The 19,296-nt window shown below is 41.6% G+C and overlaps 1 protein-coding gene across 1 annotated transcript; it reads left to right on the forward strand.

Annotated features, from left to right (window-relative positions):
• Positions 1 to 920: 920 nt before the first annotated feature.
• prim2 (DNA primase subunit 2) lies at positions 921 to 18,451 on the forward strand. The gene is made up of 14 exons (XM_072390389.1): positions 921 to 1,012; positions 1,667 to 1,816; positions 1,939 to 2,051; positions 2,619 to 2,686; positions 2,773 to 2,893; positions 3,588 to 3,683; positions 4,741 to 4,878; positions 7,318 to 7,385; positions 7,891 to 7,963; positions 8,153 to 8,338; positions 15,120 to 15,246; positions 15,337 to 15,419; positions 16,392 to 16,460; positions 17,768 to 18,451. The coding sequence occupies exons 2-14, from the start codon at positions 1,672 to 1,674 to the stop codon at positions 17,993 to 17,995; spliced, it is 1,515 nt and encodes a 504-aa protein (XP_072246490.1). The 5' UTR covers positions 921 to 1,012; positions 1,667 to 1,671; the 3' UTR covers positions 17,996 to 18,451.
• The last annotated feature ends 845 nt before the right edge of the window (positions 18,452 to 19,296 follow it).

Raw genomic sequence — 19,296 nt, forward strand, 5'->3', positions numbered from 1 at the left:
ATAGCATAACGGCTCCTTTATAATAATATTAATGTTTTAATGTCATATCTCGCTGGCTGAATGTCCACACCGTATCAACATAAACACACTTAACTTAAATTCAAAACGCTCATCAACTCACTGGCTGTTACACCATACATATTAATGTTTTGATAGAAATACCGCTAAGTTCTTACTGTGACTATCATGGATGTGTAAATGTTTGAATATGACCATCAAAGTGATGAACTGGGGGATTTAGACAGACAACAAAAAGCACACATTTTGCACAAAAGCACAAAATTATTTTTACACATTTCCAACAAAGCCTTAAGTTTGTTGGTTTGGCTCTGACTGTGACAATAACGACTAAATAGTTTATTTCTGTTTTGCATAGGATTCCTTTAGCTTGAACTAATTTTCATTACTGTACCTGTTCCATTTATTATATCCACAAGACACTCTATGTGTTTTCGTACTGAAATTTAAAAATGAAATGTAACAGTATATGTAGCAATACAATATGAAAAGTAACTGACTCGGCATTATTGTAGACTTTATACAGTAGACTACCATGAAATACAAAAAATACGTACATAATTTATTTAAATGTTAAAAATTAATGAGTTCGAGAAGAAGGAAAGAATGATGCTCCTTTTTTTTAGAAAATACATTTTCCTGTCTTCAGACAGGAGTGCGTTTGATATGTAGTAAAGATGCTTACAGATGTTCGTGTGACTTTGATTTCTGTAGTTTACCTGCATGTTGCTTCGACCAGGAGTTTAACAAAAACAAGCGTTCTTGATATTTTCAAAGCGAAAATGGGCTTTTTTCTTGTTTAGACCTTAAGATAATAATCATTAAATGGACAACAGGTCGGGTGGTTGGAAACAACTAAACGAGTGCTCCCTATTTTACGTCAGCATTTCACTTCCGGAATTGGAATCGTCCTCATCTTTTACCCGCGTTTGTTGAACAGCCCACTTTGTTTGGCGCGCTTGAGCTCAGAGGAGGTTACTTCGCCGTTTCATCGGTAATGTCAAGACAAAATTCTAGTGGAAGTGTTGTTCCGGCAGCTCGTGTGATTAAAACAGTTAGTTTGAACTCTGTCATCTTTTTCTCAGTTGATTACTGCACGTTAGGCAGCTACTTCAACAACGTAGATTTCTGACCTGAGGCTGTGTTTGTGTTCCTTCTGAGGACACTGTTGTTAATTTTAGCAGGTCAGTCGACGGCTAAAGTAACTTCTTCGAATATGTAGCCTGTTTATAGGTGCCGAGATCATGTATATTATAGTTTGACAGTAAAAATGCTTTCTGCTTTTACGTTTTCTCTCCTCGCTCCTCTGTATTCTGTAGCAGTGGGACTAGCATCAGCTGTGGTGTGTGAACAAAACAAATTAGCAATAAATGACTATTTTATTGGCACTATTTTTTGTGTCCTTCTTACGTTATACAGAGTGCCTCATTGGCATAGCATGGTATGGAGGCTGTGTGCAGCAAAACCCAAATAGTTTTTGTGATGGAGTTCACAAGAAGTTCAAGTTGGTTTATTTCTCTTATGTGTGTGTGTGTGGTTCTCAGAATCAACAGATATTTTGTGACACTGGATGGGGCTGAAGGTGGGTTGGAGACCAAGTCTGATTTGAAATGTTATATTAAACATCCTCGTTTTCTCTAATCATCAGGAACCATGCAGTTTCCCAGCAGAGGAAAGAAGTCTGTTATTAACCCTAAGGCCGAGCTCTACAGGCAGCCTCTGCAGTTTTACGGAGAGCCTCCTCTTGAAAACATCTCCCTCTCTGAATTTGAGACATTTGCTGTGGAAAGACTGAAACGTAAGACGTCAAACGTAGTCTTATCGGCTCCTTTGACACGCATTTCAACATGCAAAGATTTCCATTTTAAGGGCTTGTGTTTTTAGTTGTTTCTCTTATGGTGACCCCCTCTTAATTCTCAGTGTTGAAGACCATTGAGAATTTGGGAGTGAGCTGTGTGAAACAGTCGGATCAGTACTCAAGGAAACTGGACAATGAGTTGAAAAACCTGAACTTTCCTTACAGATCAGACTCTGTAAGTATGCCGGCGTTGAATTTAAACCACGTTAAAACCTTGCCGTGAAACGTTTATCACATTCCAGAAATGACCGTCTCCTTAAAGGTGGAGTAACGTTAATTTTTGGTGACTGTTTGGAAATATAACATTTGACTCCCACCTTCTCCTGTGCAGCATCAACATTACAGACAGGTTAATTTCTTAGTTTTTACAGGAACCATGCAGACACTAAGTACAAATGTAGCAGGCTTAGATTTTGTCAGGCTTTCTCATTGTGTTAACGTTATGTAGCCAGAATGCTGTTTCTTGTCTTCAAATAGTGTGTAGACACGGTCAGGTCAGCAGTTCTGCTGCTGCTGCTCTGTGTCGCAGTTATTTAGGTAAAAGCAGAAAAAAGCTGAACTTACAGTACCCTCGGTACCCTTGAAACTCTCAGATTGATAGATTACTTACACAGGCTTTGTACAACATCTGATGAATAAAGCAAGCTTGCTCGGCCTTTCTTTTAAAGAAACACTGTTTAATCTCATGTGTATGTCTTTTTTCCTCTGTGATATCTTTTTTCTTTTTTTTTCTTCCGATAAGGATGACACTGACAAACAAAGAAAAGACCACATCTCCCACTTCATTCTCAGACTGGCCTATTGCCAAACGTGAGTCTCCGTTGCATTTCGCTGGCGAGTGTTGTTAAATGCAGGCAGTTTAGATTCCGCTGATGATCGTTTGTTTCCATCTGCAGGGAAGATCTGAGGCGCTGGTTCATACAACAGGAGGTCGATCTGTTCCGCTACCGCTTTAATTACCTGGATTCAAAACAAAAGCTGGAATTGCTTCACAAAAACAATCTACAATATGAAGCGGTAAGGTTTTGGAGTGTGATTTTTAAAAATAAAATAACATTTTTTAACAAAACTTTAATCCAGCCATCGAAGATGAAAATCTCTAATTCAGAAGATAAATTCATACTGTGAAACTAGAATATTTTCTGTGTTTTATCCTGAGGTTTGCTCACACATTTGGCGTTCTTTAGGAATGCGAAGGCTTATGGACTTCTCTGAACTGAAGAATCTCCTGCCAAAAGCTGTGAGAAGAGATTGGGTTTAACATCAGCCGAGTTATGAATGTCAAAAACTGCACAATGCTTGTTTTCTGGCTTTCTGGGCGCTTGTAGTAGATTCAGGATGATGTAGTTTGACAAAGGAGCCGAGCATAAGATGAGGCAAAAGGTCTAAAGTGAGGGTAACGCCTCTCTGACATCTTTCAGTTGAAAGAGTAGAGTTCAGTTGAATTTGCACTAGATGGAGCTGTTTGATCACATTCGCAGAACCCATGAATCACAGTGATTTCTCTGAATATTGATTTAAAAAATACTGCCGGGATGTTTTTTTTCATTCAATAAGTTTTTTGTTCTCCAGCACCATCGTCCGTTCTACATTGAGACGACTGTAAACTTCATATGAAGTCATTGACGTGTTAAACGAGGGCGCAAACACACGATCCTCAGGTCTAAAGGCCTTTCATGTTTCTCACTAAAATTCATCAATAACCTTTCAGATTGGCAGCAAAGAGAAGACGGATCTGCAACACAAACTTATCAACTCCAGTTATGCCGTCAGTGGAGTCACAGTGGAGAAACAGGACTTCTACAAAGTGAGTTTCCCACCTCTGTCCAGTCCTTAAGCTTGTATACATGATATCAATGTGGGAATTGAAAGCGTAACGACTGATAAATGTTTTATGTGATGCTAAGTTCCCCTTTTACAGACCGGGGTGATGATTGCTCAACCTTTAAGCGCCCAGCCCCTTCTTGAATACAGCATCATATAAATGAGCAAATATTCCTCTGTCACCAGTTTAAATAAAAGATAATTCAATCAAAATTTAAATTTAATGTGGGTGATATTTAGTTTTTTTTTTTTTTTTTAAAATGCCTGTTTATAACTGCTGAATCAGCTCTTCTTTCATCAACACTAAGCATTTTGGAACTGAACAGATCTGACATGGTAGCTTTTGAAGAGTTCCCAGCCTTGTCCCTTGTGCACAGAGATTTCCCAGTATTCTCCCAGTCACTGAATATGATTCAAGAAAGACTTTGAAGCTGTTAAGTTCCCGGTAGTTTTACGTTGAGACAGTTTACTCTTAAATAGTTTTTGCCAACGCTGTTTTCCACAGAATGGTGGAGCCCTTCCCATCGTTACTCCTCCAACACTCAGCCTGTCTGGGATACTTTTTTCTTTTTCTTTTTCTCTATCCAATCTTGTTACTGCCTTGTTTCTACTTAACCAAATTAGCCTCATTACCCTAACTGTGTATTACTTTATGTTGATGACTCGATCCTTGTGCTATTTTGTGGTTTTAAAAATAAACCGAAACAGCGGATTCTGTTAAAGGTTGCAGTCGGGTTTGATTATGTTGTCGTGGCAGGGAAACATGTTAAGGAATTGATCGCCTTTGGAACGTTTAGCACAATAATGGATTTAAATCTACAGCCTGTTTGTAAAATGAAGGTTTTTGAAATGTGCATGTCATTAAGCACAGTGTCATTAAGCACAGTGGAAAACATTCTCCCCAACGGTGTAATTTGTGCAAATCCAGGGGATCAAATGGTAGAAGGTCGGCCTTTTTCAATCCCGACACCCACCCTGTATGCATATCTTTTTAATTATTTCATTATTTAACTTCCCTCTCAACTGTTTTTTTCTTTTAGGTTCCATTCCAAGATGCCCTTGATCTTGTACGAACAAGGAAAGTGTACCTCAAAGCAGGCTATGCTTACATCCCTCAACAGGATATCGTCACCATTGTTCTCAATGACTTCCGCACGAGGCTCTCTAAAGCTCTCGCAGTGAGTGTTTATGCCGTGCTCTCTATTTTACAAACGGACGAATGATGGAGGTTTTTGCGGTTGCGGAAATCAGAAAGTGGGGGGGAAACTGGGCGATTTCAGGTACGCTTGGTGTTTCGCAGGGAGTCTGGTTTCACAATGCAGAATGTTAAATTGCAGCTGTTGCCCTCAGAGGCCTGAGGGAAACGGGAGAAATGCAGGGTTCATATGAGTGGAATAAGTGTCCAAACGTGACATAAGATGTCTGGAGGGAAAATTGGCGACAACTAGTATGGAAGCGCTTACTATCCCTACAGGCATGATGTATTTTTTAAAGCTGTGGCAGGGGGGGGAGGTGGGTCTGTGACGGCACAGTGTAAGAAAGCTCGAGTATTGCATTGAATGCCCCGAGGAGCATGAAATGCACTGTTTCTGCAACCGGGGGCCATTAATATTATATATGTGAGGAGACAACTACGGTTGGTTCTGTCGTAGCAATAAGTCGAGAATGCGGAACGGGCAAGAGCATAATCAACAGCCAGGGCCAGGAGCGCTGTACGACGAATGGCTGGGCTCCTTCTGATGATTGGATGCCACACAGCCGACGTTACAGAGACTTTTAAGTGGGGGGGAAAAAACTGACAGAATTATTAACCAGTATAAAATATTAAAAACCATTAGTGTTCAGATTGAAATCACAATCTCTCTTGTTAGATTTTGCTGAGATTAAAACTTCCAGTATATACCAGTAGAAATGATATATGATGTCCATAGCTGTTCTCATCATAAAACTCTCTTGAAATAAGAACAGATGTGTTTTCATGATCTTAGGAAGAACTATGCTTTTGTTTTGTTTATTTGTTTGCAAAAGAGACAAACCAATCAGTGGCTTGATGGCAGACTTTTGTTTTTTTTCACAACCAATCGTGTCTTCCGGCTAATTTGGAATGATTCACTTTGTTGCAGTTTCCAATTGTTGTCACTAGATGTCACCGCATTCTATGTGAAGGACTTCTGAGCATGTGAAAAGCCAAAGATTTGCATTATTATTTATTTTGAGTCAGTATTTTTCATACCAGTTCACCTTTTATTGAAACTTTAAACAGTTTTGTATACATTCCCTTAAAAGTATTCATCTAATATTTTGTGATGAGGCCCCGGAACAATCAAGTCTTCTTCTGTGGTGCACTATGCTAGTGGAGTGTAAAGACTAAACAAAACGGCAGCCACTCCTCGTGCATATAAAATGCCTCAGAATTGTAAAAAGAATATTGTGTTCTTGCTTTCAGCCACAGTATGTTCACATGACAAACAAATGGCTCCACTCAGCCTGAGATCTAAAATGCTTTTTGGATATTTGAACACCTTCATTTGAAAGTCACTCCCGGCAAATTGAATCGCATCATTACCAGAATCATAGGAGTGTCATTTCTGAGAGAAGCTAATATGTAGCTTCTAATCTCAGAATGCACGCAGAGTAACTTGGCACCAAGCCTTTACCTGCTGTTCTGATTGTGTGCCTTTTTTATTTCAAAGGAAATGGGTTTGCCATTTAGGTGACAAACACCCTCAGGACTCTTCTCTAAAAAAATATATATATACATTTCTACACTGGCTGTAGAATCCATTTTAGGCTCCAGCCATAATTTCACACACTTTTGTGTAGAGGTATAATTGTATCTGTACTAATGTTGGCATAGCGAGCCCAATGCTTTTGATTTGCTTTAGTGCTCCATCATGGGACTGGCAGGGCCAGCTTTTCCAAATTAGAAGACAAAACAAAACAAAAAGGGGGGGGGGGGGGGGGGGGGAGAGAGAGCCACATGGTCCAGTTCTGGCATCCTCACGGTCCCAGCTAATTATCTGGACCACTAACCGTTGGAATGGAACAATTTTCCCAAACTAATTTTCTTGTAACTGTACCATTGTGTTACTGTAATGATTATTTTCCCTCACTAAAAACGGGCCGTCACAGAAAATGAATCAATAAAAAAAAAGAAGAAAAAAAAGTGTGAAATTGGATGAACCTTTTTCACCCCTAAAGAAAAACAAAGCCAGGAGCAGACGTGGGCTGGAAGGCGATGCTCGACGGTTTGCTACGGATGCTTTTAGGATAGTGCCAGCTGTGCATGCAGATGTCTTAACGGTTGCCCTTTTAAAGGCTTCCACACAGCAACGCTGTTTCGAAGTGTTGTAAATATGAACACTCGCAGCTGTTGCAGGAGTTGGAACGCCGCAAATGAAATGAGTTGATCAGAAAATTCCCGTTTTGATGACATGTTTCTCAAGTTATCTCAAAACACAATTTGGTTATAATTAAGATTGTTTGCACTCGTTTGTACTAATGCGTTTTCTTTAAATCAATTTGCTTACACTTGACCTGCAGTGTTAAATTGCTCTAATCGTTTGTCAAAGACTGTGTGCCATTACTCATGTGATGCCCATCTTCTTTCTCCGCAGCTGACGGCTCGCTCGCTGCCGGCGGTGCATTCTGATGAACGCCTGCAGCCGCTCCTTAACCACCTCAGGTAAGCGGCAGGATTAACAATTTTGCTTATGCCGTGGCTTCGTTGGAAGAGAAAGACGTCGGCTGCTCCGAATGCACCCGACCACTTGTTCTCTGATGTGATTATTAGTCATTTCTGGAGGCTTCCAAGGTGGTGTTTTTAATAGGTTTCAGCAAAGTGTTGAGGGTCATTCATTCAGTTTGGTAAATTTCCGAAGTCCCCAATATTTTGGTCATTATTGGAATGCAGCTGTGAAACCAGATCGGTGATAGTTACTGACTCCATTGGGACGCAATGAGTCGCCAAATTCTTCATCTTAAAGATCTCCTGATAGCGGTTTATTGGTCTGAAATGAGTTTGACTGGAGATCAGAGGCTGTAGTGTAATGTATTTCTTTACTTTATTATTATGCTTAAGTGAAATAACCGCAGAGCACCGTCACAACCTTATTTTAGGTTCAACATTTGACCAGTTTTAAAATCTAAAACTGAAAAGCTTCTAACTTGTTTTTCACATCTGCCTTTAGCCATGCATACGTGGGACAGGATTACAGCACCCAGAAGAATGTTGGAAAGATCTCCCTGGAACAAATCGATTCGGTAAGTTGCACCGATCATCTGCCGTTGGAAATGTCAACTTCAAGGTTGATTTATTTATTTTTTTTCATCCATGTTTTTTTTTTTAGGCGTAAAAGCAGCATTTTTAGATTTACCACTAATTCTAGTCCCTGAGTGTCAGCACAAGCTATCTGCATGTGTATTTGGTGATTAACCGCTGACTGTTTCTAGCTTTCGGGGAAGTCTTTCCCGCTCTGCATGAGGCAGCTCCACCAATCCCTCAAAGAGAACCACCACCTCCGTCATGGCGGTCGGATGCAGTACGGTCTCTTCCTCAAAGGTATCGGCCTCTCTCTGGAACAGGCTCTGCAGTTCTGGAGGCTGGAGTTCATAAGAGGCAAAGTGGACGCAGACAAGGTAATGTTGCCTCTGAGAAGCTTCCCCGTTGAACGTTGAGTTGGATCGGTCCTGCTCACCCAAACACTCCCTGCAACACTAAAAACAGAGTTTAGATTTATGGGGATGTATTTTTTTCACGTGGCTGACGTTAAAGAGATGGGAATTCTGCAATAACTCAGTTTATACATATGAGAAATGGCACGAGCAGATGGAATTGTCTACATCTTCTTTTGTTGTTTTTTGTTTTGTTTCATTTTCAGTGAAGGTGACAGCCTCTGACATACATGCATTACGTTGTCCTTAACCGCACATACGAAATTGCTTCCAGCTTTTACCGGGTTCATATATGTCTGAATAAGTCCAAATTCAGCATCTCATAAGTGCTGTTCAGCTTTTGATTGGCTAATCTTTTATTGTTGATGAGCTTCCTTTCCATCAGCGCTTCGAGTTCACCGGCGTCGCACAGTTCTGTGTGAGGCTCATAAAGACTTAAGTGGTTACGAGTTGAGTGATTATGTTTTTCAATAGGAGGTAGGGACACGGTAAAGACAGTGAAATAATTCTGCTGGAGGAAAACCACCGCTCTTCTTGTGAAAGGGAGACGGCGGTGACAGACGACTCGATGTAATGGAACAGTTCAGACAGAACAAATGGAATGTCATGCTGTGCGAGTCAGTCGAAATGAATCACGCCTTTTAGTCTCAAAGCACTTTTTAAAATATAGTTATTAGAAAGGAGCTGGGACTTGTTTTGAAGATGTCGGCCGTCTCTTGATGGTTTTGTTTGCGTTTCTCACTTCAGCGATATAGCACTGGGGTTCGGTCACTTAAGAGTTACACGTGCGTCTGACTTAGTCCGGCTTGTGTACATGGATCAAATGTCTGGGCTTATAAATGTCAGTGCATTTCTTTATTGATTTGAAGAAAACAACTGCCTTTTAAAAGGATAATTGCTTTGCTCGCATTGACTTCTCTTTTACAGATATGTCCATACGCTGTTAGGACAACCCTGCGTGCTTCGCCTTGTCTGGCTTATCTTCAATGTGAGATATTGCTGATTCAGACTTAACCGTGTTTTTATGCTGCTTTCTCCGTGGAGCCACTTAGGAATTGCTTGCAGAGACAAATCTTGCGAGATGCACTGCAGAGTTCACCGTGCGCGAGGGGGAACTTGCAATTCAAGTGGCTCGATTATCTTTTCTTTCTGTAAGATGGAGGCAAAACATGCGGTGCGCCACGAAGCTTTAGAAATACGATAAAGACGATCCAGGCCTGTTAAACAGCTAGAATCCTATATCGGATAAGGATGGTACAGCAGTCCTCCACCAAGTGTGCTGCGATTACTGCTACCTGTGCAAAGAAATGGAAAAAAGAAAGAAGGCGAAAGTGCCCGATTGGTAAATGAATTGACAACCGAACATCGACCTACTGCCTGAGCCGCAGCCGCTGGGAAGAGAAGATAATGTAGACACTGTTAATGCTGTTTGATCTGCAGCATCGAGATCATCAACAACCAATGAATATTGCCACCGTAGACTTCGCCCACCGGTTTGTTGACTTACATTTTTGTAGACTCGAGTACGGCATTCAGCAGGGTGACCCTGTTATGACCCAACTCAGCCAGGGGTCAGGGGAGGTCACATAAAAATGTGTCAGATCTTGTATTTGGAGTTAAAAAAGGGTTTTATTATTCAACTAAGGCAGCCAACAAAGAAATCGTCCTCACAGGAGAATCGCCATGAGATATGAACTAAATTCAAGAGACGAGCTTTTATAGTTGGGTCCAGAGAGACTCACAAAATCACAGCACTCAAGACTCTCAGTTGGAACAAAGGCGGCAAGCTGTACGTCAGTCCAAAGCTTCCCCCGGCGGATGAGCCCTCCTCAGGGCCTTTTGAAGCAGCAGGTGTTTGATCAGCCATCTTGATTGATCCAGTGGACCGGAGGCCGGTCCAATGGATTTCCCACGGGAGGGAGGCAGGCCAAAGGCTCCAAGCAGCCCATCCTCAGTGGGTGTTGCCAGAATTAAATCTGCATAGAGGGAGGCTGCACCACTTCTGCCGTAACAGACCCTATAAGTGACCCTGTGTGGAAAAGAGTTGGACTGGACAGTGAAAACGTAACCTGGTACAAAACCGAATCTCCATTTGATTATGGATTTATTTTCAGAGAGGCCACAAATGAATGGACACAAGGAGTGATTCCAGCCGGTAACGCCATTTAAAAAAGAATATATAAATTATGCTGAATTTTTATTGAAGCTGCTGATCCTCTCAACTCATACATTTGCAGCTAATTCTCACTGGTGCTTTTAAGCCCCCAAAATGTTAATGGCCTGGTTATATGCTGAGCTACTCGACAGAGAGCTACTTTGACATGCATTCATATAGAAAATAACTTACTTTTTGACAGTTTATGCTTAAGATGCAGAGACATAACCGCACGTGCGTTGCTGTTCTGAAAGCTCATCAAAAGTTCCAGTATAGGCACAAAGACGTTAGAATTCACGGGTATGCATGGAGGAGCCTTGATTTCTCAGCCCAGTCCTCTTTGAATCTTTTTGTAATATATGTGGTGGTGCAAAACGTGATCGCAATCGTCCCTCAAGGTCACCTGCGCTCTGCTCTGTGAGTGTTGGAATGTTTTGCATTAGCCAACATGGCCGGAACTATGGAAACGAAGAGAAGCATTTCAGAACGCCCACCAGACCAGATGAAGATGGCAGTAAATCAACTGTTAGCCATTTTTTTGGGGGGGGGGGTTGTCACGTGTAAAGGTTGTCCGCGAATGGCAAAGACTTTCAAATAGAAATCCATGATCAAACTAACGAAGAAGGTGGTGTCGATCGAATGGCAGCGACGCACCTGTTGTGTAACATTAGTTACCGCGGGAATTTTCAGGGTAGTCTCTAAAAAACACCTTAAATTTAAGGAATGCTTTATGCTGGAAACAGACATGTACTTATGCTTACATTCAAGTCGTAGTCGTAGATTTCCTTTTGTGGGTGCGTGTGTTGTCATCAAGAGAAACGTTCTCGGCCACCCAAAGATGTCACACGATCTTTTACAAGAACACAGTGACTGTCTTAGATATTAAAGGACAAACAAGTCACAAGCATGTAAACAAAACTAAAAAAAAAAACTTCCCATCACACTCCCTGTTTCATCAGTAAAACCACACAAACACCACCGTGTACGGGACTGATGTCGCGGCCCTTTTCGGGGGGGGGGGTGGGGGTTTTGGTTCTGGTTGTGCGGGCGGCAGAGTGGTGCTGACCAGCTTTCAGCTCTCCCGGTGATGCATGTGTTGTGTCAGGGACTGCGCTCTGTGGCAGGCTGCACAAAGCTCGCTCATTAGTATGCGGCAGGCAAAAGAGGAAGAAGATGGGAGGCAGCGGGGCCGAAAGGGAGGCCCGAAGGAAGAGGCGAGGTAATGTTAGACTAGAGGGGAGGGAGAAAATTGATGAAATCGTCTTGATCTATTCATTCGTCTTGCTGTAGAAGTAAGCCCATTCATTTGGTGGAGAGTCTATTTGTCCCACATCGTTGGGAGTGTGTTTTTGCCTTGGGGTAGGACTGCTGCTGAACTGCTTGTTTTACAGATGTTATGTTTAAGTTAATTAATCTCCACTAACTGACAGTTTTTTTTTTTTTTAACATAATGGCTGGAGCTTTGGAAGTCATTAACTGACACTTTATTGCTCCTCTTAGAGGCTGGTTGCAAATTTACAGCATGTTTTTTTTTTTTTTCTCTTTGTTTTGTTTTGCTGCCCCTACTTCTTTAACTGCTGCTCTGTATGAAATACAGATACAAATCCCAGCACCTCGATAAGCAGAATGTTGATGATGATGCCTTCTGTTATCTGAGGAAAAAGATCACAGATAATTTAATGCTTGTTGCTGAATATCCGAGTTGCCGTTCAGCATTTTGTTTGTTCGCGTGCTTTGAGAATTCTAACATATGGCATCCTTTGCTAAACCGATCATGTCAGACCCCATATATCTTGTTTTTGGCGTCATTCCAACGCAAATTCTGTGTTCTCTGATTTGACATGGCACACGGAAAAAAGCACAGGTGTCGCTAACAGCATTAGGCGCAGTCCGCTATGACAGAGTGACTTTAAGCCGGTATGACCCACTCTGCGACCAATCTCATTCGGTCATCTTCTACATCTTTTTTGCTCTTTTTTTTCCAGCTGTGTAAATGTGAAAAAATAATTTGACCAGAAAAAGGACTAAACGGCGCATTACCTGAAACGCATTGTGTGGGTTTCTTTTGTTTTTTTCCTTCTTCAAGAACTTCCCAACTGTGAAATGAACCAAGCTGTTAGGATAATGATTGACATGAAGTGAAAAAGAAGTTGGATCAATTCTAGCAGCTGCCTTTAGCAAAAAAATGTTATTCAACCATCAGACCTCACTGATGTTTTTTGTTTTTTATTTCCTGTACAAAAGGTCTATTGTGCAGTTTACAGAAAGGAGTTCTAAACTGGTATTACCCATAAGAGCTAATGGAGCCGCAAGCACATTAGTCACCATTGACTGACCTTAAGAAGCTCCACCAAGCTCTCACACACATGCTTGTGCACACTTATATAATCTCTTGGATCGTGTTCCATTACTTTATCTCCATTGCAGCAGTATTTCTGTGAACATGGGATAGAGAGAGAGTGTGTGTGTGTGGGGGGGGGTGGAGAGCATCGGAGAGATGTTCCCCCCGGGGGACGAGCACCAAAAGAGATGGATGAATGTCTTCTCTATCTTTTGTGCATGTGATTAGTACCTGCACTTTGATTTTTTGGGAACTCAACCAGTCGAGAGTCATCGGTTAATCCAAAGCTTGCCTGAAGTGACGACCGGAGTGTCGTTGACAATTAGATGGAAAGGTTGGAATTGTTCTGTTACAAGGAGCTCCATTCATTAGACAACATCCGCTGTTCATCACCAGATCCGAGGTCTGCAGCGCCTCAGCCACTGTGAAACTTTAATGTCATGTCATCTTTGTCTTTGGATCACTTTAGGATCCTTTTTTATGTCCACGTTATTTAGCATAATACATATTAAACACACTTTAGTGCCAGCGGAGTTCCATGTTTTGTTTTAATGAAGTAAAGAGGTCTTAAATCAGGAAGTGGTCTCTCAAATCCCCAGAAGCTCTACATAATTAATATTTGATTTATTGTACTTAAAGACGATTTGATGGCTTTTTAAATTGCTGCTGCAGCATGTCCCATTAGCAAGTTCAAGGGTTTTATTGCAACATTAGTGTGATATGGTGGGTGCAGTCATGGAGACTGTGTCCTGCTACTGTCAGAGCACTTTGGGCGTGTTTTTTTTTTCTTCTTCTTCTTCTTTTCTTTCCTCTTTTCTTTTAAAATGCCTTTAACGGCCACCCAGAATTACTGTACAATAAAAGTGGTTCACTGCGGAGGTTGTGTAGAATGACCCTCATCAAAAAGTACACGGCAACTTTCCGTTCCACTGTGAATAATTGATGACTCAAACTTTTGCTGAAATCCAGCTAAACTTCCCGTTTATTTTTATAAATGGCTCGTGTCCTTGATATCGAAAGGTTGCTTTTTGCGAGAAGATTTTTTTTTCTCTACCTATGAACTAAAGGGGGCTCGCTTAGGTTTACTTCATTCGAACCTCACCGTATTATGTCTGAAATGAAAGCGTAAAAGGGTGGTTCCGTGTCTCTGAAGTGTTTGGTTTGGATCCATTCTCAGCGAATTCCCCGCAGGTAGGCGTTGGTCTGCACACGTCCGGTTTGAAGAAGCAGGCAGTGACACCAGCACAGAGGCAGTAGATGGGACGGCAGCCAGCGCATTTTACCCTGCCCAAGGGTGCATTATAATTGAAATATTTTTCGGCTTTCATAGCCCCTTTAAATGCAGAACCGAAACAGTTAAAGCCGTAAAGTGATCTCCTCCAAAGTCCCTGGACTCCTTTGACAAAAAGAGCTTTGCCGGGGGGGGGGGTCCCTCTGTGTTTTTCTTTGTTCTTCTGATTCTGATGAACATTAATATTGGTCAGTGTGGGAGATGTGGTGGTCTATTTGCACAGAGTCTATCTGACTGTAGGTTGGGGGACTCCAAACTAATTAGATTTCTTGGAAGGCACGATGAGCTCCAGAAACTTTCACTGAGGAACTTTGTTTGTGTCGTAATACACTTCTGTATCTGTGTTGTGAATATCAGATGTTGACAGAAGCCCTGTTTTGAACCTTCAAATTGATAACTAAACCTAATAGTGCAGAAAACTTAGGCCACTCCTGTATATAACATTTGCTCACTGTCTCTCAATAGAAATACGGCCGTGTTAGAACATTTTTTTATTTTTTTGTCCCATTTGTTTAGTCGGGCTCTCGGGACTTGTTTGAAACTCTCTGTGGTTGCAAAACTCTTAACTTGTTCGCGAACTTCCGAGGTGCTTTATTTCAGAAGAAATGGAAAAACACAGTGCCCTGAACCAGGTGGAGGGTGTTGGAATTCCCTCCTTTTCCGCTTTGATTTAAAGCGCTTGCTTCACATTGTGTCAAAGTGCTCTACAGGACAAGGGGCAAAGGCACAGAGAAGGATGGTCTTATTAAGGTAGCTGTAATTCAGCTATCTCGAGTGCGGCAACACCTCCACAACAGGTCCTCTCTAATAGCTCTATATTTCATAGAGGAAAACACCCTGTCAAAACTGACAAGATGTATGACATTGTCTCTTTTTAGCCTAACCTTGTCCCTCTTGTGCTTTCATCCTCACTTATGCTCTCTCCCCTCCCCTCCCCTCCCCTGCCTTCATTCTATAGTTTGACAAAGCATATGCCTACGGCATCCGCCACATGTTTGGCAAAGAAGGCAAGCGAGCAGACTACACCCCTTACAGTTGCATGAAGGTGATTTTGTCAAACCCACCCAGCCAAGGCGACTATCACGGTGAGTTAGACGAATATGCCGTTTCCTCCCTTGATGGCAGATTTACTTGTGTTTTTATTTGATTTTGAATGGTGTTGCTTTTGCCGGTAGGATGTCCATTCCGTCACAGTGACCCAGAGCTGCTGAAGCAGAAGCTGCAGTCCTATAAGGTGTCTCCTAGTGGAATCAGTCAGGTGGGTGAGCCCCTGCCCGTGGTTACACTGTTCCCTCCACCCATCTCCATCTGCCTCCAAACACACATTTTGTGTGACATCTCTTCCTCGTCCCCCAAACTTCATAAAGTTGAGCAAAATTCAGTTCTAAAAATCTGCGGCAAACCAAACTAAGTTTATTTTATGTACCAGTAGAGTTCGTTAAGAAGCTCAGCCTTAAGGGTAGAAGTTTTCTGCATCCCTGTATTTATTTAATGAAACATGCTGTTCTTTTAAGTGGGTTGGTGCAAACGAGGGCTGCAGGAGGCAGTAAAGGAAAGGTTACACATGACTGTTATAGAGTAGAATTAAACTTTACTATTGATGGACAATATGCTGTCTGATGAGTTCTCATACTCATGGATGATGGCGACTCGTTCAATGGTTCAAAAATGTGAACATCATGCCCATGCTTGAGGAAATCTTATCGGCTAACGAGGATTCTTCCACGAATGCTCACAGAAATTACTACATATACCGACGTGTCGAATCATCATGATTTTACTTTGGTGCTGAATCAATTTATTTCTACAATTCTTTACTATAATAATAAGATCACCAAATGTCCCACGTGACTTTTACGCGTTTCTTTTATGATTAAATCAAACGACACACACACAGATCCTGATGCCATATTAGTTGTTTTCTATGTGAGACATAGCTATTATTATTCACAAAAATATTTGATTTCCTGCTAATTAAATTAACTATGTGATCATTTAGCAGAGTTCACGTGTGATGTTCATATTTAAATGAGCCCAAAGAATGCTTTCTGTTTTCATTCCATTCGTAAAGGCTTTCTTAAGGAGGGTTTCCACTGCTGTCATTATGATTCATGAAGTGAGATTGTTGAAGGTGGCTGACCAAAATCCAATTAAAATTATTTTGAAAACGGGTCTTTTACAACACGAGTTGCTGCAGTCGTAACAATGTTTCCGAACCCTCCTTTTGCAGATCCTGGAGCTGGTGAAGGGGATGCACTACCAGCTGGCGTGCCAGAAATACTTCGAGCTCACGCACAATGTAAGTGCAGATTCCATCAGATGTGGGGAGTTTCTGTCTGTGTGGTTTCATCTAATGCGTAGACCCAGAACTGTCATCGCTTCCGTCATTAGTGGGCTGTCATAGCCACCTAATTTTTATGGGTTTATTTTAGCACCCCAACTTATGTTGTCCCCTGTGAATACTTATGTCATTTGATCTGTTTTACTTTGAATATCTGAGACGTTCCCATTTTTAGGAGCATCTGCAGGGTTAGTTGTGGGAGGATATTTTTGACTGTAGTAGCGTAGATTTATTTACTTAATATATTTGGATATTAGCTGCAAATAGAATAGATAATAATCACACAATACAGAGGTTAGATTGGTTTATAAGAGGAAAATAAACTCCCAAGTTCTGACCTTTTGAAATGCTATTAAAGCAGTAAAACTGAACGGTGAAATGCAGTTTATTCTGCTGTGGCGACAACATTCCTGAATGTACTGAGCAAGCCTGTTGGATTTTCTTAAAAGTGCTTAGTCCCTATTGAAATCATCTAGTTTGTGACTGTGGAAGAAATCTGGTTCCAGTTTGGGTCTCAGTCGCTAGTCGAACATCTGCTCTAAATTCTTCCGTATAGAGTTGTAGCCCAGGGCCTCTTGGGTGGTTGCTTATTAAGCCTAATGAATAGCTTGTGGTTCGTTGGTTTGCTTACAGTGATTACATGCACATTCATTTACCACATGCGAGCAATCAATTTGAAAAAAGAAGAAGCTTTAAATGAATTTGTCGGCTTCACAGCTGAATTAAGGAGCAATGATTTTTAAACCGTGTGCTTGTAAGAGTGCTGAGCCTCCTCAGAAGCTCTGAACAGCCAAGTGGTCGGAACTCATTAACAGCCATCGGGGCCCGCAAGCAGATTCTCTGCAACACTGCAGAGCACACAAAAGGCACAAGTGAAGCTTGTGTACAAACTGGCCTCCAAACAAATTCTTTGTTTAAAGATATGACTTACTTTAGGGCTTCAGTCCTTTTACACATGTTAAAAGGAGGCGTCCTTCTCTTTTCTCACATGAAAGATGCTCTTCTTCTGCACAAATCAGTTATTTTTCCTCAACATGCAGTGTTTTAGAGTCAAACAATTTTGGAAAAAGCATAAGAAAGAGCATGGTGGCGGGTCATGTTGATTTCTAATGAGACTATGATAACAATCTATATATATCTCAGTAAACCGCTCCTTATTGTCAAAAATTTGCTAAATGATCGTCCTATAAGAGAAGAAATGACACTGAATGACAGTTAATCTACAGTTATTATCCTCTATTCTGCTTTTTCATTTTTCCGAGCAGGTTGAAGAAGCCAATTTCTCCCTCAGTCACCCCAACCAGTACTTTATAGAGAGCCAGAAAGTTTTAGGAGAAGGCAAGGACATAAAGAGAGAGAAGGACGCTCCACAGAGGTCGCAGGAAAACTCTGTTGCCAGAGGATCCGCCGCCACTCGGGAGACGGCGGCAAACACCTCCCAACATGTGGCCGAGATGACGGAGAACCTGGACTCTTTCTTTGATGATGTCTGATTTCTGTTTTAATACGTGGAGAAAACAGGGTTTTCTCTTTCCTGCGACGCCTGGGGCCCGGTACATATTCTGATGTCTTGAATGCTTTGAAGTCTGTAAAGTATTCAAGTTTCAAATCAGCGTTTTGAGCGAGTTAAATCCGACACCGCACACTTTTAAAACACTCGGCATCACACAAAGGTTTAGCTTTCTACCGTTACAACATTCCTTTTTATTTTTTTGCTTTTTTTCCCCCTTGTCTTTTTTTTTCTCCTGGCCTCATCTCATGGTTTATACTCCAGTGTATAAACTCCTTACTGTGTTGTAAGCGGTGTTTGGCAGGGATGTGGTTTTGGAGGTGATGACTAGAACATTCCCCTGCTGTCTCAGAAGTGATGTCACTGGGTTTGCTGGCAGCAGATAGGATGAATGGTGACAGAAGGATGGATGAAAAAATAAACATTTCCCTCAGCTGTATTGCTCTGCCTTGGAATATTGGCTCATAGCACACAATGCAATTTATTCAACGCACATGTGGTCGAGATATTTTCTCACCCCTCTCTTGAGTGTCTGTCTGCTTAATAAGTTGCAAATAATAGTGTCTGCCTAAAGGTTCTGCCGTGGCACTGCAACTCTGCCGCGCTCCTAACTTTGGATCTAAGGAAGTGGCGGCGTTCTTATCTCCTCTCTGTCTGTACATTTTACAAAATTGCTAGCTTTAGATCCAATTAGAGGCACCGAAGAGTGGGCTGCGAATGTGAGTCCGCTGCGAGCGTAAATATTGAATGATTTTGTGAAAGCCTTTCCTGTTTTAATGGCAAAAAAATGCTGGATTCATTGTCAGTCATGATGTCGCAACGTCGTTTACACGCTATTTAAAAGAAAGAGGAGAAGAAAGGGGGGGAAAAAAAGAAAAAAAACACACACTGCATCAGTGTTTCACACTTGAGAATCAGCTGCACATATCTGGAAATAAATGAGCTCTTAAAATTCAGGCATGGTGCTTGACACGGAGAGGATTTATTCAGTATAATAAGGCGACTGCATAACCGTGCAGCTGGGCTGCTGTCGGCAAGATACCCGCAATGTTTAATATTTGGTAGAGCATAACCACATTCGACACAGCTGGTCTCTGTAAAACTGTGTGCATCTTCTTCAGGTGGATTTACAATCATTAGAAGTGAACCTGCTTGCTTACATTATGCCATTTGTTCTCTTCCTGTGCTCCTTAGACGGACCAGAGGTGTTGTGTGGATGATACCTTATCCTTACAGGCAAGAAATGTAATCCGATACCAAAGAGCAGGATCTGATCCTGAGCCC

The sequence above is a fragment of the Leuresthes tenuis genome, unplaced genomic scaffold (genome assembly GCF_036924035.1).
Source record: "Leuresthes tenuis unplaced genomic scaffold, fLeuTen1.0.hap1 SCAF_8, whole genome shotgun sequence".
Classification (NCBI taxonomy): domain Eukaryota; kingdom Metazoa; phylum Chordata; class Actinopteri; order Atheriniformes; family Atherinopsidae; genus Leuresthes; species Leuresthes tenuis.

Coding starts and splice junctions, on each gene's coding strand:
- prim2 (XM_072390389.1), top strand. CDS start 1,672: ATGCAGTTTCCCAGCAGAGGAAAGAAGTCTGTTATTAACCCTAAGGCC. Junction 3,684..4,740: donor AGAAACAGGACTTCTACAAA/GTGAGTTTCCCA, acceptor TTTTTCTTTTAG/GTTCCATTCCAAGATGCCCT. Junction 7,386..7,890: donor CCGCTCCTTAACCACCTCAG/GTAAGCGGCAGG, acceptor ATCTGCCTTTAG/CCATGCATACGTGGGACAGG.